Source organism: Leuresthes tenuis, unplaced genomic scaffold, assembly GCF_036924035.1.
Source record: "Leuresthes tenuis unplaced genomic scaffold, fLeuTen1.0.hap1 SCAF_9, whole genome shotgun sequence".
In the NCBI taxonomy this organism is placed as follows: Eukaryota; Metazoa; Chordata; class Actinopteri; order Atheriniformes; family Atherinopsidae; genus Leuresthes; species Leuresthes tenuis.
Window position 1 is genome coordinate 31755693 of NW_027325363.1, and position 23223 is coordinate 31778915.

At 41.7% G+C, this 23223-nt stretch overlaps 1 protein-coding gene across 4 annotated transcripts in view; it reads right to left on the reverse strand.

Moving 5' to 3' along the window:
* Positions 1 to 23223, reverse strand: part of usp2a (ubiquitin specific peptidase 2a) — a 62913-nt gene that overhangs the window by 11252 nt on the left and 28438 nt on the right. The window contains exon 1 of one of the 4 annotated variants that reach the window (XM_072393075.1): positions 5127 to 5622. The exons of 2 other annotated variants lie outside the window; for them this stretch is intronic. In XM_072393075.1, coding sequence (XP_072249176.1) covers positions 5127 to 5282 — 156 coding nt within the window. In that variant the 5' untranslated portion in view covers positions 5283 to 5622. Of the gene's footprint in view, positions 1 to 5126; positions 5623 to 23223 lie in introns of those variants that run through there. One more of the 4 variants, XM_072393074.1, reaches the window with a different exon arrangement.

Here is a 23223-nt window from a genome sequence, read left to right on the forward strand (position 1 = left end):
GAAGCAGAAGCAGAGAGAGGAACAGCTGGCCAGAGAACAACAGACCGCTGCACGTCCGCGAATCGATGCTAACTGGTGGTGTTCTTGTGGACGATGTTTATATATGCCTTTGTTGCTCCAATAAAGACAGATAATGCCTTATTTAGAGGCTGCATTGTCTATGCCCTGTTCACTCCGTTATATGGATCTCAAGGAATCTAAATATCTTCCGAAGGACGTCGACTTTCACCAAACTGCTCTCGGTGAGTAGATGAACATATTTCATGCCAGAAATAAGGTCTAAGTTTTTTTACAAAAAACACCACCTAGTTCCCCTTTAAACTGAGATGTTTTAGCTCAATGAAATACATAATGATTTATAAATCTCAAAATACTATGAAATGCCTTATGTCATCACTCACTGCAGTTAAATCTAATTACATAAGTTGAGTGGTTATATAACTGAGTTGCCAGATGAAGAACTAACAAAGAACATGGGGGTGGAGAAAAAATGTGCTGGTACCCCTGAAAACAAAGCAGAAGCAGCACACAGTTATGCTTTAGAAAACATGAGATGAGTCAAACTGAACTCAGTGGCAGCCAACCACATTCTTGTTTTACTGCTCCTGTTTTTAGTTCTTATATCAACAATACCTGTTATAAGAAAACTAGCAGTCAAGGAAAAATAGAAGCATCTTAACTTGAACTTCAACTCTGCAGTCCAACATCAGTCACCTGATCTCATTGGCTGCTGAAATCTATCTCACTCACATGCTTCCCGTTACCCTCACCTGAGGTGAAGCCAGAGCACATTCCCTGAAAATCCTAAGCAGTAGAATAACAATGAAAATGGGCAAAATCCATGGTGAGGCCACACAAAGGGATGATCATTTTATTGAGCATAGAAAGAGGAAAGAGAGATAGATACTGCGTAAAGTGGTACTAACAGCCTGTTAGTACCACTTTAATCCTTACTATGGAGACAAAAAGTGGTCACAGATGAGCTCTGAACATAAAAAAATGCAAAGGTAAAGCAGGTATCATCTATCTTCCATGTCTAAGAGACCAAAATGGCCTCACTACACTGTGGGTCAGAGTTCAAAAGGCCACGCAGATCCATGAGAGAGCAGATTTCATACATTCAGTGACCCAGGTGACCCACGAGAGTAGTCCACTGTGGTGGACTGGTGGAACACCAGTTTAAAGGAACTGGTGTGAGGCACAAAATCATGCCTTCTGTACACGTAAGACTGATATGGTTCTTCATCGATAAAAACACACAGTGGCAGCCCTGTACCTGCTGCTATCATAAATTAATGTGTGAGTTATCACCTGAATTACTGATTGGCAGCAATTACATTAAAAGTGACACAAGAGTGGAATAAAGGGTAATTAAATACTATTAGTAATACTATTATTGTATGATATTTTTCTTTATATATTATTAATCTTTTTTGTTGATAAACATGCAGTGAGTTCAAGAATAATGAGGGCACAGATGAGGGCACATGTTCGCAAAGTGAGCATTCTTGTAGAGGTTCACATGATTGGAAGCATGTTCCATCTGGTCAATAGTGTGCCCGCAGCTCATTTTACTATGAGCACTAAAACAGTGAGAGCTTGTTACTATTATATAAATGAGCTTTGTCATCTGTCTCTTACACAGGAGTCATACAGAGTCAGTACAGTGTGCAGAGGATGAAAATATACCTTTCAATCAACTGTAGCTTGTCTAAAGCCTCCTTTCTCTGAATTCCCTGCAGTGAATTGAACACTTTATTAGCCTTGCCAGTATATCTGAAATACAGAAATGCATGCATGAGACCATCACCAGCTTGGTGATGACTCCATGATGACGCAGAACCATTTCTGGTCAACTCAGTTATTATTTTGCCGTACACATGCACAGCACCTTAAAACCCCACAGCTGAAATGTGTATGCCGGACTTTGCTGTGCTCTGCTGAGTAACGCAACAGGCTGTCCCAAAAATAGCAGCTTTGCATTTGATAACAACTGCTTGTCCACACACAATTGGCTGATCCTTCAATCAGCCTGGTGTTCGTCATGATGGTGAAACAATGTCACAGCACTGTCTCCATAGCAACACTTTTCTTACTTTCTTTGTGAGATGGAAAGCTAGAGGACACAGCGACATCACAGCGACAGGGCGGAGCAAGGAGAGTGTGTGTGTGTGTAAGAGAGAGTGAAGAACTGGAGGTGAATGACTTGAGGCAGATGTGACTTTTACACACACACACACAGATACACACACGCATATAAGTCTATGTTTACACAGAGCATAATCTGAGAAATCCAGTGTAACATCTGCCTGATGTGCTTTCATTAAGCTTCAGACATAAACTCGTCTAAGAGTGATGACAAAAAAGACAAATTAGACTTTTATAGACTCGACTCCTTGTCTTTCTGAATAAACTCCCTGTATGAGAGTAATGAACGAATAGTTAAGATGTGAATAGGTCATGCCAGCGTGACCACACGTTTACAGACCTCCACTGAAGCCAATAAGACTCTATGGATGAGGCCATTATTGAATTTGACAACTGTTTAAGTAAGATGAATTGTGTTTTTTGAGAAATGAATCACTTTCTAAGCCCAATGGACAAAATTACAGTTTGAATGAAAGTGAATTAAGCACAAAGAAAAGAATAATGCAGTTGTCGCTGCACCTTCTTAACAATCTGAACCTTGTGGGGGCTGGAGATTGTGTGGAAAAGCAACAAGCACACAGCACAAGCATGACAATTTAATGAAAACCCAAGAGGATGGTCCAGGTTATAGATGACGCCAAATAAGCAGTTTGGTCATCACTGGAGCACCTGCTCTCAGTTAAATGACAAAGAAGCTATGTTTACAGACTAGAGAAGAAAAATGCAGAAATGGCATACTGTTCATTCATTATGTTCAAGTAGAGCAAAGCCCTGAACCACACCACCCCTCACATCTCAAACTGCCATAGAAATGTCTAATGTTGCTATAGAGCGCCGCTGCTTATTGATTTATAAAACTACCAGCAATGAATTAACAAGGGAATATATGATAGGAAGTGCTACAATAAACCACATGGCAGCCATTGTTCACATCGTCTCCTCTGAGGAAACTTCAATTGTGATGAGAGTAATATGCATCTGAAAATGAGGTTTGCACAGTGGTGTAGTGGTTAGCACTGTCACCTCACAGTGAGAGGGTTTTGCATGTTCTCCCCATGTATGCATGGGTTCTCTCCAGGTACTCCGGCTTCCTCCCACTGTTCAAAAACATGCATTTTAGGTGAATTGGTGACTCTTAAATTGTCCTTAGGAGTGAGTGTGAGTGTGTGCGTAGTTGTTTGTCTCTGTGTGGCCCTGTGATAGACTGGCAACCTGTCCAGGGTGTACACCCGCCTCTCACCAGATGACCACTATGATAAGCTCCAGCCCCCCCCTGCGACCCGACCAACGGATTAAGCGGGTATGGAAAATGGATCGATGGATCCTAAAATGCTGAATCTGAATCAATTAGTAATACTGGTGAACACCTGCTCTGCCTTCACACCAGCAGCAGCATGCCTGGGTCCACCCAGCAGTGTGAGAGGCCAACTAGTGATTGGCTGGCAACACAGAGTGAGACAGAGCAGGAGAACAGTGTGTTCTCACCTGTCTGACTGTTTGGCAGACCATCATAAGCAGCTTTTCTCCATCTCAATGATCTCCACCTTTGTTCTGTCGACTCGTATGATTGTATGTGACCTTTTTATTTTCTACTAGGGATAAAATCGGTCATCAGAGCTGGCTGAGTTAGTGGGTGCGAGGTATAGTACAAATGCTACGTACTGTGAACTGACCTCTTGGTTGCATTTCATCAAGCCCAAGAATGAGAAAAGACACTCTTCATGCCCTTTAACTCTTGTTGCAATCACTCTACAACCCAACATTGCTCAGATAATGACAAAGAGAGCATGTGATCATAAATGGGTACACTGGCTTCTTATGTAACAGCTCTGTCCATGTTCACACATCTCTACTGGTATGCCTGTCTCTATCAGAGTAACTAGCTAACATTCTTGTGTTTACATTACACTACAACGTGGAGGTCCATCCCAGCCTTTGTCTAATCCTAACATACGATATTAGAAGTTTCAAAAAGTGGCTTCGTAATAACCAAATACTGATGTATAACAAAGCACAACAACCATTCATTACATCATTCATATCATCTTTTGACTAGCAACCAAATTTCTTGTTTTTTTCTGATAATTTATTTTTTTATTATTGATGAATATATAAAAATGTAATCTTATTGTCTTATTGTTTGAGTTGACTTTTGACAATTTGTTTTTCAGTTAACCCCCCCCCCCCCCCCCCCCCAACTACTTCAATCAAAACCAATCAGCAAAAAATATCAATGGCTGCTTTCAGCTGACATTACTCCTGGATGCCCTTTGTCCAAAAGAGGTTTTCTGTACATCATGTACTCACACACTTTGTTTTTGTCCATAAGAAAAGGGCCAGAAGAAACAGAATTATCCTTGAGAATTCACTGCATCCATAAAGCCCCGTAAGAATGATTTACATCTTTATTTATTTCCACTTTGAAGAGAAAGTGATCGACACAGAGCAGTACAGAAGGATTATATGCAGTTATATAACCAGTGGCATGCTAGTGCAGGCCTACTGATCCTGGCACAACAGAGCACAGCGACTTTAGAGAGCTGCAAATGACTCACTTCTGCGTTCAACTGACTTGGTATGATTTTTCTGAAAATATGAAATACGGAAATATGTTCAGCTTTATCGACAGACCTCGGTATTACTGCCTGGAAGCAGCCACTACTATCCTAACAAGGCTATGATAAATCGTCTTTAATTTAAACACACGAAACCCTTTAAAGAAATTAATAAATTCAGCGCAATATGTGCTGTCATTATTTAAACATAAATATCACTGAGCATGTATAACGCGAGTGTTACCACCACGGTGCGTTCAGGTGAGACATGGAAGCTAACGCATCCCACACTTAGTAGCATCGATTCAGTAAGAGTCAAACTGCTCCACAAATTACACAATAATGTATACAAACCCATGTTAGTACATTATAAACGGTCAGGTTTCTGAAGGAAGCAGAGCGAACAGCACACATCTCGCTTACCTTAGCTTGGTTTATGAGAAGCCCCACGAAAGTTGACACAAGCACCGATCCCGACATGCTGCTCTTTCTCCGCATCTCTTGCTTCAGAAACGGGAAAGCAGCAGCAGGCGGCTCCTCGGGTACCGTCACCGTGTATGACTGCCGCATACTCGGCATACTGGCGGAGGAGGTTGATCGCCTAGTGGTCCGAGTCAATCAAATGACAGCGAAGGTTTTCTGAGCGGTTGTGCGTTGTTCCTTTTTAAATCTCTGGGATCATCTAATTTGTCACAAATTCATTCACAAACAGAATGTAAACACCTAACAGATTACGTCCCGGGGATTACCTTTGAAATGTGCTTTATCTCTTATATAGCAAGACCGAGAACATGAATAAATGCGCTTAAACCAGACATAAAATTTGTTGAAGATAAAAGCTGACGGCTGTATCGTCTTTTAAAGGTCTGAGAACCGTGCAGCTCCATTCCGTAAGAAAAATCTGTCAGTGGCAGTAAACGCGTATTGAGCTCCAATTCTGCTTTACAGGGGGTCCGCCTCCTCCGGCCAGGGAGACAGTCAGAGACCGCCTCCAGCCGTGCTGTCTACGTCATAGCCCGTGTCTTTCCGCGCTCCTGTATTCTAATGCTGAAGTGCAACGATCGAATGAACCAATGTTATAACTGAATAAAGCCAGCACAGACAGACACCATTCAGTGTAAACGTGACTCCTAACAACAATCAAACCCAGTGGTTCTGAAATTAGACTATGCAACCCTTAATAGTATAAGTTCAGGAAAAAATCTATCTATCTCTCTATCTATCTATCTATCTCTCTATCTATCTCTCTATCTATCTATCTATCTATCTATCTATCTATCTATCTATCTATCTCTCTATCTATCTATCTATCTATCTCTCTATCTATCTATCTATCTATCTATCTATCTATCTATCTATCTATCTATCTATCTATCTATCTATCTATCTATCTATCTATCTATCTATCTATCTATCTATCTATCTATCTATCTATCTATCTATCTATCTATCTATCTATCTATCTATCTATCTATCAGGAGAACTCCCATTAAGCGTGCACGATCATGACAGAGGCCTACACTTTCTGAATATCTCACACATGCAGTGTGGCATTCACCACATACACTTTCATCAGGCTGATACTGAGCTACATCTAACTTTTTTAGTAGTCATGTATCTGTAGGTTTCGATCACCACAAACAAGTGACAAATTGTTCTCTATGTTCACTAATTAGTGGCTGTAGTTCAGGAGGAAGAGCAGTTGTCTGCCAATTGGTAGGTCTGCAGTTCAATTCCTGGCTTTCATGGATGTTGAAGTGTCCTTGGTTATCCATCGGGCATTCATTAATGTGTGTGACAGACTTCATACTACAGACTGTGACAGTTGCGTTTTTTCATAAACAGCCATTCAACCAATCGTGGTTTCTACTTTAGGGGAGGAGCTAATGCAGATCCTGCAAAGCTTAATGAAATATGACTTATACAGTTCCTTAAATGTAGTCAAAAAACATACAGCAGACCTCAGAGATCAGTTCCCTGTTTGCCCTGGAAAGCTAAACTCCATTTGGGCAAGTGGAAAGTTGCATGCAGTTGCACATAAATGTAAGAGACTTTATTTTTCATCCACTTGCTGCTCATGATGCTTTGTGTTCAGATGGTCAACCAATCACACATTGTGCTTATGACTTGAGAACCAATTTGACTGTTGTTGATCCACTACATTCAGGTGAATCCCTCAACATTTTCTGTTCTCAAAATAAGATGCACTGCTTGAGTAACAATATTTGTGGTTGCAACGAAAACCTAAAATTCACAACACAGGGGCCGCGAGGGATTTTCTGTCTGTGTCAAAGCACACTCATCAATATTTCACAAAATTGAATCAGCAGACCACGGTTATCTGCTGGGATGAAAAGCTGGGATCTGAGTGAAAGCGAGGAGGGCTAATTTTTTTGGAAATAAGGATTTTAAGGAGAAGGAATAATTGTGCTTTAGAAAGACAAGAACAGGATTATTGTAATACTGCTGATGGTTACACATGAACAATTCTGTTTAAAAAAACAATGAAATGAGTGTTACCCCACATCCCACTGCTGGGTAGTTTAACTTAATATTAAACTGAAAACCTCTGAAAAGAGAGAGAGAGAATACTGAACTCTCAAATCTGTCTTTAAAATCAAAATCAGTCCTTTCCTTCCTGTCATGTGATAGCCAGCTGATATCAATACAGCAAGCATTTCTGTACCAGTCTTCAGATAAAGGACTGGCAAAGAGTGCGTGTCACTTGAGCTGAACTCCTTTAAAAAGAGAAAGAAGTTCAGAATTGTCACGATTTACGTTCTGTTTCATGTCTTGTCCTTTATTGTCCTCCTGTAGCGCTATCTTGTTTAGTAATTTATTCTTGTTCGTAGTCTTAGTTTCTTTATTCAATATGGTAAGTTTCACAGCCTTGTTTTCAAGGAGAGATGTTTCATTGCAACCTTTCATAGTCGCCTCCGTTAAAGAAGAGCTTTAACTTTATAGTTAAAGTTTTATTGTGCCTCTGTTTTTCGAGTGTGTCCATTGTTTAAATCCGCCTCGTTAGGAGAGCGTGTCTTTGTTTTGTAAAACTGTTCATAGCATTACTGTTTTCCGCCCAGCGTGGAGAGATTTATGTTTGTCAACTTTCATAGCTGCGCTCGTCCTCTGCCATAGTTACTGAGGAGAGCGCTTAGGTTTTCACAGCCCATTACTTTGCTCTGCTTGGAGATCCTCGCCCTGCCTTGCTATGCTCTGTGTGTTTAAATAATAAACATCTCCTTGAATCTGAAAAGACCCTGCGTCTGTGTCCTGAGTCCCTGGTTCCTGACAAGAATGTACCCAGCAACAGTTATGTGATTCAGGATCAAGTGTGTGTACATAACAATCAACCAAGGAGCACATTTAATCAGCAGGATTCGTATGGGTGTATCCTTGTTATTCTATGTTCATAAGGTCCAAAAATGGGGACCCCACTGCAGTTTTAGGGTGCACATGTTTTGTAGGGGCTAAATGGTGGGCCCCACATGTTTAAAATAGACTTTTGAGGGTCAAAACCTTTTTAACCTGTGATAGATATTGCAAAATTAACTCCAAAGCACTCATATAACTCTATATATTAATAACATATTAAATACTTCAGTTTAAAGTCAAAATAGTAGAAGGGGCATCAGGGTCCCAGAACTGACACAGGTTTGCGTATGGACTCGCAAATACAGAGAACAGCTGTTTAAGGTGTCCCGACAGACATACTAGGCACTGACCTACAAAAGCTACAAATCAAACAGACTAAGAATAACAGCTTTACAAAACTGAGCCAGAGAACAAAGAAAAGCTCCATTTTGTACCAGACTGTGTGGGTTTTTTTTTTCTAATCAAACTATAAGCTGTCTGACCGAGGTGGCAGACGGTCTAGAAATACTGTTGACTCAACAAAAAGTCTTGACACAAAGGACCAACAAAAGATCTACTTCACCATAAAATCACAATAGTTTATACTTCGTGCCCTTACATTGAGTCTGCAGGAACCAAAAGAAAAATACAAAAAACAAGGAATGGAAGGTTCTCAGTGTCTTTTCAAAGAGCTGCCTCTAAACTTAAAGTTAGGTAACAACGGCCCTGAAGGAGACCATCAAAAAACTCTGAATAATTGTAATGTTTTGTTCAGATGATCAAACAATTGTAAAAAGACAAATTATTTTGTCAGATTTATCTAAAACAGTTTTTTTTTCTGCAAAGAAAAGAACTTTAAATATAGCTTCAAGCAGCGATGGCGGGGTCTAGCAGAATAGCAGATAAGCCTATGGCTGCCCAGGAAGGCATCATGAGTCCATACACCAAGTTTGGTGTTTGCGACGAACTCGTCTTTGGCATGTCAGCGCTGAGTTTGCAACGGGCAAACGGAAGCGAATTAAAAAATTCCACATGATAGCTTTTGTGAGGCTTAAAGACGGAGTCATGAGTCTGTGTTAGAAGTTTGATGTCAAAAGACCAACTGGTTGCTGAGATATGGCCTCACTTCCTGTTTGGCGTTGTCGCCGCCAAATTTGATTGGTTGTAGTGGGTGAACAAAGTCGAAATTGAAAAATCCGCTTCATAACTTTTGTGCGGATTGGTCCAAAGATACTCTGTGCCAATTTTCGTGAGAGTCGATCAAGATTTGTGACAAGATTTTTAACAAAATCCACATCCAAGTCAACGTCATGGATTCCAACAGTACTGAATTTGTGAAATTTGGACCAACGAGTCCAAAGTGATGCAGCTGAATGTACTTCAAACTTTGACGTGTTGGTGGCGCTAGAGAGTTCAGCTTTTGGGCACGAAAATTATTGAGGTTGCTAATGGGATGGTCCTAAAAACGTGTGTCAAATTTCACAACTTTTTACCAATGCGTTCATGGGGCTGCCATAGACTTCAATTGTAGCGGAAAGTCGATCAATAATAATAGGAAAAGCTAGTAAAACAATAGGTGTCTGCAGCTTCGCTGCTAGACCCCTAATAATTACTGTTAATTATTAATTCAGTAATTATGAATAATTTATTAATAATAATTATTATTATTATGAATGTTGTTGTATTAATATTATGCAGCCTGCTCATCAGGGTGTGTGCACTGCCTTGAGTTATGTATTAGCTGTCAGTTTGTGAAGGAGATGTAGATACCCCCGCTTCACTAAGCAGGTTAGACATACTCAAGTTATATTTACACCTGGTAGCCATTTATTTGTTTCATTGGGTTTTTGATCAATGTGTTGATCCACTGAAGAGGGATCCTTTTTAGTTGGTTAATACATTAAGTTTATTTTGAGGATATGTTTTGGTTTGCTTCTAATCTCTCTGTCTCTCTCTGAGGTGACTTTGAGGTCACACAACATGGTCGTGAAGGCGCACCCATAGTGGGAATCACTGTAGGATCCTTTTGGAGTTCGTATAACCTTTTCAGGAATAGGGCCGTTTTTTCGTGCATTCCTACATATAGGAACTAGGGACCACGGCCCTCAGTTCATATAACCATTTTAGCTCCTTCTCCGAGGCAGGGTCTTTTCTGTGTTACATAGGAACACATATGACGTAGGTTGGGTTGACACTGGATGGTTGTGGCCATATTTATATATACTTGGGGAGGATTGTGAATTTGAGAGAGGGGGGATGAGGAATATATGCATATTGTAAACTATATAAAAAGAAGTGAGCAAAAAAGAATAAAATTAGAGCTCTGCCAATATTGGAGTCCCAGATTTTGTTTCTTTGGGTTGACTATCACTTCCTGCTTCTGAATGGTGCAGACATGTCTGCTTCCTCCTGCTGCTTACTGCTTTATTTGCTTTTAAACCATTCTACTTCTTTCCACTAGTCTTGGATATAATTTTATTCTTTTTCTTTTAAGTGTATATTTGTAAACAGTATTAGCCTTTTAGACTTTTCTACATGGGATAACAGCTGATGTGGAGCCTCACATTGCAGACCTGGCTGACACACTTCCCTGGATGTGTCCAAATGACACTGGAATATCTGGTGATGCTCCCAAACCGGCCGGTCCGACTGATATCTCTTACTGGAACAGTGTTGGTGCCAAACCAAAATCATCAACCCCAGCCAGGACCTGGTCTGATGTTGTCTGTCGCAGAGGTAAACCCAGCACAAAACTTAAACGTCCAGCACTCACTCCACCACCTGAAGTACCATTGCATAATAGAAACGATCCGTTGATTCCAAATACAATATGCGATGATGAATGTTGTACAAAAATTAATAAAAACAAGAGAAATGCCCCAAAACTCAGTCAAGGGCTAACCAGAACATTAGGAGAAGCCCAAATGCCACAATGGGATTAAGTATTGATAACATCAATATCTTTTGGAACAGTAAGGAGCGTTTCAGACCTGATGGCATGCATCCAAATCAAATTGGATGCAGATTACTTGGTGCACACTTACATCATGCTGTTGAGACGGCAAACCCAAACATGACTGTACAGATAAAGGGTGAAGGACACAGCAGCGAGGCAAACAACCCCCAGCCCTCCCTCCTCACCAGACCCTTTACTCCACATCACCCAAGGTCTCTATCCCAGCCATGACTCCAGCGACCACCATCTACCAGGAAACGCAGAGTACCCGCCTCCTCTTATGTCATCTGTCCTGGCAGAGCAGGGCACAAGGGGATGTGCAGGATGTTCAAGGAGCAGCAGCAAAGTTCAAAACAAAGATTACATGCCATGATGCGTTCAGGGTCCCTGCTATATAGTAGTCTTACTACTGACAGCTTTTTTGAGTACAAGCTGGGACCCAGTAGGATTCCTGTATTAGTTAGTAAAAGAAGGAATCGAAAACAGTCAACTTGCCGGGTGAATCTAACTAATCTGTTAACAGTACCACGTACAACTCAGAATAAAACAACAGAATACAGTGTAAACTAAAGCTAGCATTACTTAATATTAGTATAATTTAATATAATTTCACACAATTTAGATTTTCTTTTTCTGACAGAAACATGACTAACAGAAAGCAAAAGTGCGACTATTCTTAATGAAACAGCACCCCCAAATTTTAGTTTTATGGATAAATTCCGAAATGGGAGGAAAGGTAGGGGAGAAGCTGTCTTATTTAAAGATACATTCCAGTGTAAAGAGATCTCATTTGGTGATTTCACTTCTTTTGAGTATCTTAGTTTAATTTTAAAGGGTGTTCCTAAAATTCTGTTCTTAATCATTTACAGATCTCCGGGATACTGTGCAAGTTTTATTGATGAAGTTTCTGAATTATTTTCTGTTATTTTGACTGATTTTAAGTATTTTATCTTGACCTGGGCTTTTCACATTCACATAGATAATATGACGGATGGTAATGCCAAAGAATTTTCTTCTGTGCTGGACATGTTTGGTTTGTGGCAACATGTAACAGAACCGACCCACCTTTGAGGTCACACTCTGGACCTGGTCATTTCTAAAGGTATTGATATTTCTTCTGTTGTGATAATTGATTTGGCCTTGTCTGAACATTTCTGTATTTTATTTGATTTATTGATCACTCAGAATGTTCAAACAACCAGCTTCTCAGTTAAGAAGAGGTACAATAATGAGAAACAAGTGCTCAGTTTAGGGAGGCCATAGCTATGTTACCAACAATGAGCGCACAGTCGGTTGACGGACTGCTGGATCATTTCAACTTAAGAATTTTGAACGTAATGGAAGCAGTTGCACCAATAAGAATTGAGAGCACCTTGAGCAAACAGAAAACTCCATGGAGAAACACCATAATGGTAAAAAAACGGAAAACAGAATGCAGGAAAGCTGAACGTAAGTGGAGGAACACAAAGCTTCAGATTCACTATGAAATGTACTAACAAAGCCTGCGTAGTGATAAAAATGAGCTGTGCAAGGCCAGACAGCTTCACTTATCTGAACTGATTAATAAGAATGCCAACAATTCTCAAATTCTCTGTTTGCTGTAGTTGAAAAACTGACAAATCTTCCTAAACAGTCAAACCCAGACCTCCTCTCCACTGAGAAATGCAATGAATCTGCCAACTTTTTTAGCCAAAAAAATCAAAATAATTAGACAAAACATTCATGTCACATAGACCAACAAGAAAACTAACATGTCTCTAAAACCTAGAAATAACTCTGACGTTATGTCACAATTTAATATTATTGATTTAAAAATCCTAGAGGAAACAGTTCAGCGTCTGAAATCAACAACTTGCACAATGGACATAATAGCATCCAACTTTTTAAAAACTGTTTTCACTTCAATAGAAAGTGATCTCCTACAAATAGTTAACAGCTTACTGGCATGAGGTATTTTTCTCAAGTCACTAAAGACAGCTGACATTAAGTCACTCCTAAAGAAGAGAACTCTAGATGCCTCTGTGATTAACAACTACAGACCAGTCTCTAACCTTTCTTTTATATACAAGATTATTGAGCAAGTTGTATTTAACCAACTCAAAGACTTTCTGAATGAAAGTGGAAGTCTCGATAACTTTCAATCAGGCTTCCGACGTCATCACAGCACTGAAACAGCTCTGGTCAAAGTGTTAAACGACATCAGGTTGAATACTGATTCTGGTTATGTTCCAGTTCTGGTTCTGTTGGATCTCAGTGCTGCGTTTCATACTGTAGATCACAGAATGCTGTTGCACAGGCTGGAAAACTGGGTTGGACTTTCTGGAGTGGTCCTTAACTGGTTCAGGTCCTATTTAGACGGCCAGAGTTTTTTTGTTACAATTGGCAGCTACGCGTAGCCATGACTTGTGGAGTCCCGCAGGGGTCAGTTCTTGGACCTCTTCTGCTTAACTTGAATATGCTCCCTTTGGGTCAGATATTGCAGAACTTTAACATCAATTATCACAGTTATGCAGACGATACACAACTTTGTGTTTCTGTCACAAGACGACTGCAGACCAGCAGACGTACTGTGTCAGTGTCTGGAGGAAGTAAACACCTGGATGAGAGAGAATTTTCTACAATTAAATGATGACAAAACTGAGATCATTCTGTTTGGTAGCAAGGAGAAGAGGATCAGCATTGGTAAATACCTTGAGACTCGGGCCCTTACAATCACTGACCAAGTTTGTAACCTTAGAGTGTTGATAGACTCAGATCTGACTTTCAGCAGCCACATCAAAGCTGTCACCAAGGCAGCTTTTTACCAACTCAGAAACATCAACAGAATTAAAGGTTTTCTCTCCCAAAAAGACCAGGAAAAACTCATCCATGCATTCATCTACGTTAGACTCGATTATTGTAATGGTCTTTTAACTGGACCTCCCAAAAAGAGCATTAAGCATCTGCAGCTCATCCAGAATGCTGCTGCTAGAGTTTTAACCAGGTCTAAGAGATCTGAACACATCACACCAGTCAGTCAAAGAATAGATTTTAAAAGCCTACTGACAGTTTACAAATCCCAGAACGGTTTAGGCCCAAAATACATCTGTGATATGTTCAGAGAATACAAACCTCGCAGAGCTCTTAGATCCAAGGACTCAGGTCAGCTGGTCCAGTCCAGAGTCCAGACTAAACATTGAGAAGCAGCATTTAGCTGTTATGCTGCAAACAAGTGGAACAAACTGCGGACAGTGGAGATTAAACTGTCACCAAATGTAGACATTTTTAAATCCAGGTTAAAAATATTTATTTTCTCATGTGTCTATGCATGAAATCTGCACAGTATCTTTTAACTTATCTAGACTATTGCTTGTTTTAACTAATTTTAATTCTTTTCTTTCTTTCTTTATATTCTTTTACATATTTTTAATTTTTCTGCTCCCCGCTACAATGCAATATTTTATGTAAAGCACTTTGAATTGTTTTGTACATGAAATGGGCTATTCAAATAAATTGAACTTTGACTTTACACCTCAGTGGACGCCGCCATTCTGCATTTCTTAAGATTATATCCCATTGTTACGTGCCAGGTGGCCAGGTATTCTGTGGTTTTGTGTCTCCTCCCCCCTTCCCTGTGTGTTGTGTTGTCTTTAAGTAATTGCTGCAGGGATGCTGCTCACCTGTGTGAGCAGGCGGTGTGGCTGGTTGGATAATTACCTTGACCACTGACCTATCACAGCTGAGGAGCCACTTTAAAATGGAGGAAGTCTCTGGCCTTGAGGAGCTTCTTAACTTGTGATTTTGCTACACATGATTGCTACCAACCTTGACTCTGTTTGGTGCTCTTTCAGAGACATATTTGTTCAGGTAGGTGTGGGAGGTTTTGGGACTAGGTAAGTTGGGGTACCCTTTACATTTCTTTTGCACTCACGTAGCATTTAATTGTTATTCCACTAGGTTTATTGGTTGTGCCACCACTGTACTGTTTTGAAGGGTCTTTTGTTAGACGAGCTAGTTAGGTATTTTGTTTAATTTCTTTCTTCAGAGATAGCTCAGACAGGCCTTCTTTTGTTATTTAATTTCATTTTATTTGGCACAATCACTTTGTCCCATCCTCCCCCCACCTTGGAGTGTCTCTGTTTTTTGTTACAATAAAGCTCATTTGTTCACTTCAACTGAGACTCATTTGATTTACTGGTTGTCGTGTTATTGTCTGCTAACTGGTTTCACCAAGTGGACGTAAAATAATTGGGGTCTCATCCGGGATATCTTTTTTCTGAGCTAAGACAATTCAAATTGATGAGTTGATGTGGTTGTGGCATTGAGGGTAACATGAGCTTTAACTTGCAGAACTTCCTTGATGATCCCAGTTTTGGAAAACTTGACTCGTGTCGCAAAGATGACTTGTTATGTATTGCAAAGCACTTTGATATTAATGTACAAAAAAAAAATGGTGTGAAAGGGGAAATAAAAAATAAAGTTCTGGAAAAACTAATGGAGCTACAGATCCTTACAGACCCTGTTGACACTGTCCCGCCAGGGGCTGAGGTTCCTATGGAGGGAGTTACTCTGGCTGGACCAAGCGCTTCATCTGACGAAGGGGGACAGCAGGTTGCACAGACCACACCTCAGGTTGCTCGGGCTGTCCGTGAGGCTCCTCCTGCAACTTTGCCTCGTTTTGAGCCTTTCACCCTAGATGGTCTTGGGTCTAGTGGCGATGCCAAATTAAAGGTTTGTTTAACACGCCTTCAGCTAGAGGCACAGGAAAAGGAGAGTATACGCAGAGCAGATTATGACCTTAAATTACAGGTTCGCCGGTTAGAGATAGAGGCTGATAAGGAAGTCAAGTTACGGCAGCTTGAAGTAGAGGCCTTGAGAATTTCCTCTGCACAGATGACGGGACACACATCGGAGAAATTGGCACATTCATATACGGTTTTCCACAAACAAAGCTTTGATGTCAGTAAAAATATTGCCCTGGTACCAACATTTCGGGAGACAGAGGTTGACTCTTATTTCGGTGCATTTGAACGAATTGCAACTGCACTAGAATGGCCAAAGGATATGTGGCCTATCCTTCTGCAATGCAAGCTGGTTGGTAAAGCACAGGAAGTTGTGTCCTCTCTTTCCTTAGAAAATAGCTTGAACTATGACGTGCTCAAAGAGTCTATTTTGCGTGCTTATGAGCTTGTGCCAGAGGCTTACAGACAGAAATTCAGAAATCATAAAAAGTCAGGTGGTCAAACCTTTGTTGAATTTGCACAAGAAAAGGGTGTTCTTTTTGACAAATGGTGCAGTGCTAATGATGTCAGAAACAGTTTTGGATCCCTTCGTGAGCTGATGTTGTTGGAAGACTTTAAGAATGCTTTTCTTAAATGAACAAAAGGTGACTACTCTATCTAAAGCAGCGGTCTTGGCCGATGAGTTTGTTCTAACACATAAGAATGTGTTTATGTCGTCTTCCCGCCCTGACAGAATGTCAATGTCTCGCCCCACGAGACCTGATTCTGGTCATTCTCCTTTTGAAAAGGCTATGGGACCACAGTTGCCCCCACCTGGCACTCGTGAATGTTTCTACTGCCACAAGAAGGGCCATGTTATTTCTGACTGTCTTTCTCTAAAGCGTAAACAACAGTTTCCATATAGCCCCTCACCACCAAAAAGCATGGGTCTGATTAAGACTGTTTCTCTTCCACCCACTGCAATATCACGAGATGTTAATGAAGACGATGGACCCGATCCCTGTTTTAAACCCTTTGTTTCAGAAGGATTTGTTTCACTAACTGGGGATCTAGAAGATAAACAGTCGGTAACCATTCTTAGGGATTCAGGAGGCGCCCAGTCCATTATTCTAGAGGCCATCTTACCTTTAACATCCAAATCGTCATGTCACTCAAGTGCAGTTGTTCGGGGTGTTGAAATGGGTTTCGTACTTGCTCCTCTGCACAAAGTCCATCTTCAGTCTTGTTTGGTCAGTGGATTGTTTAAAGTGGCTGTTCTTCCTGTCTTGCCCATTAAAAGTGTTGATTTCATCCTTGCTGGGGACAAGGTTGTGCCTGCCCCTGAGGTACTAGATAGACCAAATTTGAACCTCGAATCTGACAACTCAACCCAGAACTCTGATATTTTTTCTGCTTGTGTGATAACCAGAGCCCAGTCCAGGAAATATGGTGTTGACTTGTCTGACTCTTTTATGGCTATTGAGCAGGATCCAAATGAGATGATACCTAAGATCAATAGTCGGGTACAGGTCAAACCTGCCGATGCTGCGTCATCCTCTTCCAGTTTGAAGGTTATGAACCTACCAGCCAACCGAGAGGAATTTATTGCAGCACAGCGTGATGATAGTACACTTTTAAAAGGTCATTCTTCTGTTCTCATTCCGGTGGAAGCCAAGATGAAAAAAGTGGCTTATCTTAATGAGGATGGCCTGTTGATGCGTCGCTGGGTTAGCAATGCTTTCGAACAAGATGCAAGTTGGAGTGCAACTTACCAGGTTGTTGTGCCTATGGCCTATCGTTTGCAGGTACTGTCTTTAGCACACGAACATCCATGGTCAGGACACATGGGGGTGACCAAAACGTACAACAGGGTCCTTAAACATTTCTTTTGGCCAGGACTTAAATCTGATGTTGTCCGTCATTGTCGTACCTGTCATCTGTGTCAAGTTACTGGAAAACCAAACCAGGTTATCCCCCCTGCACCACTTTGTCCCATTCCAGTTATGGGGCAGCCATTTGAAAAAATCATTGTTGATTAAGTGGGACCATTGCCAAAGACTAAGGCTGGAAATCAATTCCTTCTAACAGTGATGTGTGCTTCCACCAGGTTCCCAGAAGCCATCCCACTCCGGAAAATAACGGCTGCAGTTGTCACCAAGGCTTTGGTAAAGTTTTTCACCGTGTTTGGCCTGCCAAGAGTAGTTCAATCAGATCAGGGCACGAATTTTAAATCCAAAATATTTGCCCAGGTGCTTAAAACTTTAGGCATTGACCATGTAACATCTAGCCCTTACCATCCAGAAAGCCAGGGGGCACTTGAACGATTTCACCAAACCATGAAATCGATGTTGCGCAAACATTGCCACGAGTCTCAGAGGGATTGGGATGATGGTGTACCATTTGTTTTGTTTGCTGCCCGTGAGGCGGTACAGGAGTCACTAGGTTTCAGTCCTGCTGAGCTAGTATTTGGACATGAGTTGCAGGGTCCTTTAAAGGTCCTTAAAGAGCAACTGGTTGTGCCACACAAAGGAGTCGCAAGTATTCCAGAGTATGTTTCCAAGCTCAAGGATCGACTCCAGCTAGCCTGCACTATGGCTAAAGAAGCCCTGACCTTTTCTCAGGTGAAGATGAAGAGACATTATGATCAAAAGGCGACTGTCCACTCATTTCAACCAGGTGACAAAGTTCTGATTCTCTTGCCCGTTTCTGGATCTACCCTCTCTACTAAATTTTCTGGTCCTTATGTTGTAGAGAAAAAACTCAGTGACACAAACTATGTCATCAAAACCCCAGACCGTAGGCGGCGGTCCCGAATGTGTCAACATGATGAAACAGTACTGCTCCAGGGAGAAGCAAAATGGGTCACCCATAGCTCAAGATGTGCGGATCACCATCTCACCTATAGCTTCCATCTCCAAGGTGAGCTCTCTTAACGATGACGATCAGTTGGTCATGCGTAGTGCTACACCACAGGGGGCTAGGCTCAGTAATAGTGAGATTTTATCTGATTTGTCCCACTACTTGTCTCATCTCTCCGAGGACCAGCGTTGCGATGTTGAGAAACTTATCCGTGATTTCCCAGGTCTGTTCAAAGACATTCCCTCTCAAACTTCTGTCATTACTCATGACATTGTTCTAACCAAGCCAGTACCAATCAAACAGCATGCATACCGGGTTAATCCCACTAAGAGGGAGATTATGAAAAAAGAGGTTGTCTATTTCCTACAGAATGGATTTGCAGTACCCAGTTCTAGTCCATGGAGCTCCCGTTGTCTTCTGGATACAAAGTCTGATGGAAGTCCAAGATTCTGTACCGACTTTCGCAAGGTAAATGCTGTGACTGTACCAGATGCACATCCCTTACCTCTTATTGATGACTGCATTGATGAAATCGGTCCAGCAAACTTTGTCAGTAAACTTGACATGTTAAAGGGATATTGGCAGGTTCCTTTAACCCCGGGCGCTTCGGAGATTTCGGCTTTTGTAACCCCTGATGGCTTCTTCCAGTATACTGTGATGCCCTTTGGTCTGTGCAATGCACCCGCTACTTTTCAGAGGCTAGTAAGTAAGGTACTAGGAGGTGTGCCAAACTGCAGAGCATATCTGGATGACATTGTCGTGTATTCAAATGACTGGCTTAGTCACATGACTACACTGAGGGAAGTTTTCACCCGTCTGTCCAGTGCGTCGCTTACACTCAACCTCACTAAGTGTGAATTTGGAAAAGGCACTGTGCTTTATCTTGGTCAGCTGGTTGGTCGAGGACAGGTGCGTCCTATGGATGCAAAGATCTCCGCCATTACTAACTTTCCCACGCCAACCACCAGGAGAGAGTTGCGGCATTTTCTTGGGATGGCCGGCTATTATCGCCGGTTCTGCAAAAACTTCTCCTCTGTCGCTGCTCCAACAAAATCATTCAGTTGGTCCAATAAGTGTCAACAGTCTTTTGAAAGTCTAAAAAGTCTACTGTGTTGCACTCCTGTTTAGTCTGCACCAGATTTCTCACTTCCCTTCAAGCTTGAAGTTGACACCAGTGCAGTTGGCACTGGAGCTGTTCTTCTACAAGAGGACCACCAGGGCATCGCTCATCCTGTGAGTTACTTTTCACGAAAATTCAACAAACATCAAGTTAAGTATTCCACCATCGAAAAGGAAACTCTAGCACTACTTTTTGTCCTGCAACATTTTGAGGTTTATCTCGGATCCAGTGTGAAGCCTATTCAGGTTTTCACAGATCATAATCCTCTTGTGTTTCTCTCCAGGATGCATAATCACAACCAACGTCTCATGCGTTGGTCTTTAATCATTCAAAACTACCACCTCGAAATTTGTCATAAAAAGGGATCTGAGAATATCCTGGCTGATGCCTTGTCACGTGCTTTGTAGTTGCATTACATTATGTAGTTCCAAACATTATGCTTGGACTTATATGGGTGGGGGTGTTATGTGCCAGGCGGCCAGGTATTCTGTGGTTTTGTGTCTCCTCCCCTCTTCCCTGTGTGTTGTGTTGTCTATAAGTAATTGCTGCAGGGATGCTGCTCACCTGTGTGAGCAGGCGGTGTGGCTGGTTGGATAATTACCTTGACCACTGACCTATCACAGCTGAGGAGCCACTTTAAAATGGAGGAAGTCTCTGGCCTTGAGGAGCTTCTTAACTTGTGATTTTGCTACACATGATTGCTACCAACCTTGACTCTGTTTGGTGCTCTTTCAGAGACATATTTGTTCAGGTAGGTGTGGGAGGTTTTGGGACTAGGTAAGTTGGGGTACCCTTTACATTTCTTTTGCACTCACGTAGCATTTAATTGTTATTCCACTAGGTTTATTGGTCGTGCCACCACTGTACTGTTTTGAAGGGTCTTTTGTTAGACAAGCTAGTTAGGTATTTTGTTTAATTTCTTTCTTCAGAGATAGCTCAGACAGGCCTTCTTTTGTTATTTAATTTCATTTTATTTGGCACAATCACTTTGTCCCATCCTCCCCCCACCTTGGAGTGTCTCTGTTTTTTGTTACAATAAAGCTCATTTGTTCACTTCAACTGAGACTCATTTGATTTACTGGTTGTCGTGTTATTGTCTGCTAACTGGTTTCACCAAGTGGACGTAACACCATGGTTAAACCTTACAGTTGGTGTCAGAAGTGGGATGTGTTGCTGCTGACCTGGGTATACACCATACAGATGACAACATGGGACCTAAACATAACTCCAAGTCCATTAAGGTGGGTGGCCCTGTACCAGTGGAGAACTTCAGAAGGGCTGCCTGTAGTTATGAAGTTTAGGGAGGAGACACCAGAATCAGCGGATATGAACTCCATCTCCGGCATGTTGCAGAGGTTCCTTCAATTCCAGAGTGACCTGAGTGCCACTGAGTGATAAAGAGTCTGTCAAGCAGGAGAAAAGATGGCGGCAGATACTGGTGCAAGTCAATAATCTGAAGTATGATTTGGAGATGCAGAAGAGGATTGAATCTCAACCCAAGAGGGATCCTTCTGAGCAGAAAGACGGACCTGAGCTGCTGTTACCTGCCAGAAGTGAGCCAGTAACAAGGAGTTGGGCCCAGTCTGCGATCCCTCAGTTGGAGGACGAAGATGACATTGGGCTGTATTTGACCACCTTTGAACGCTTGGCAGCGGCCTGTCAGTGGCCAGAGAGGGACTTGGCAATGAGGCTTGTACAACATCTGACTGGGAAACCACGGGCTGCATATGTGGCCGAACGTAAGCCAAAATCAGCTAAAGAGGCAGCTGAGCTGGTCGAGAATGTCCTAGCTGCACAACGGGGACCAAAGACCTTTCGTTATGACCTGCAACATAAGCATGGTATTGGCCAAGGTAAGTCTGTGGGGTCAGGTGTGGGTGGTGGTCAAGGTCAAACTGCTGGATTAGTCAAGCCTAGAGAGAAAAATGTATTTGCCAGTAAAGCCAGACCCTCAGTTAACCCTGTTTGTTATTTTTGTGGCCAGGAGGGACACATTAAATGTGAATGTCCATGAAAGGACCAGTGTGTAATAATTATGGTGATTTATTAACAGAAATGGAATATAATATATATAACTATGTTGTTAGTGCTATATAGTCAGCCTATGAAATGAGTCGTTATGTTTTTATTACTAGATTTCACCTTTTTATTTACATATATCGCGGTCCACTCTACACAAAGGCTTACCCGGAAGGACACCACTTGTGTCGCCATATTAATTACACTAGCCTTGAAGGGACAAAGGGTGACGAACTTTGCAGACGAAGAAGCCGGATGTGACGTTGTAGAAGAAGAGGAAGAAGGAGACGAGGAAGCACTCGGAATATATTTTGGAAGTTTTTAAATTTTGTGAAGTTATCTGAATAGACATGGCGGACCACACTTACTGTTCTGCAAAACAAACCTGACAAACAAGACCACGTGTTGTCATCAAAGAAACAAAGACATGACAAGTCCAAAAAGGATTATAGACAGAAGACGGGGTAAAACGTGAGTAAATATCAGCGTCACCTTTCCCAAATGGAGGTCGCTGATGGGGGATGAAGGCTTTAAAAGTGACACCAAAGTTACCTCTTTTCTACTGGAAAGGTAATTCAGCTAAGTGTTACTAATGTAAATGATAAATGTTGTTTGGTGGCTGTAGCCCATGCATGTTACGGAGATCAGCTGATCTGATTGAACAAACGTAACGTTTTCTCCGTGTCCCTGTTTAAAAACCCTGTTGATTCATGTGAGTTTATGCACCAAAACTACTAAGTAGCTGTGTTAGCTGGACAGAAATTACTCGGCGTCATGTTACGGAGATAATCTTCAACGACGAACAGCGGAACTGACACGCTGACCCTTTGAGGAAAGCTAAAACTGCCTACTTTTGTACTGTGCCCCGACCAGGGCCTAGAGATGTTCAGTGTGGAGGTGGACAGCAAATAATGGAGGTGAAGGTTAATGGGAAGCAAGCTCAAGCCCTTTTAGACACAGGCAGTGTGCAGACACTGGTCCATCCATCAGTTTTGGAGGGTGAATATCAGTTGGAGGGTCCAGGCTTTCATATTTCCTGTGTGCATGGGAATTGTAAGGTTTATCTAACTGCAGCAGTGTACATTGAGGTGGCTGGGGAAATTCACCTGTTGACAGTGGGTGTAGTGAAGACTCTTGCCCACTAGGTTATTTTGGGTCAGGATATTCCAGTCTAGCAGAAGTTGGTTCAGTCTTGTAAACCAGTCAATGTTGTAACAAGGTCACAAAGACGGGCTCAGACATTAGGGGGTGGGGTTGTGATAAATCAGAGGTTGAGTTGAATACCTGGTCAGAGTTGCCTTACTTTGAGTCTGATATACCCATGGAGAGAACCTGATTAAAACAAAAAAGAGTAGGTGCAAGAGGAGAAAGGAGAGAATGACCAGAACTGTAAAAGTGGGGTCACAAGGGTTGCCAGATCCTGATGAATGTAAATGTTAATGTACTTTTTATACAGCCCTTTACAACAATCCATTTCTGTGTACCAAAGTGCTTTACAGCAGACAATAAATAAAG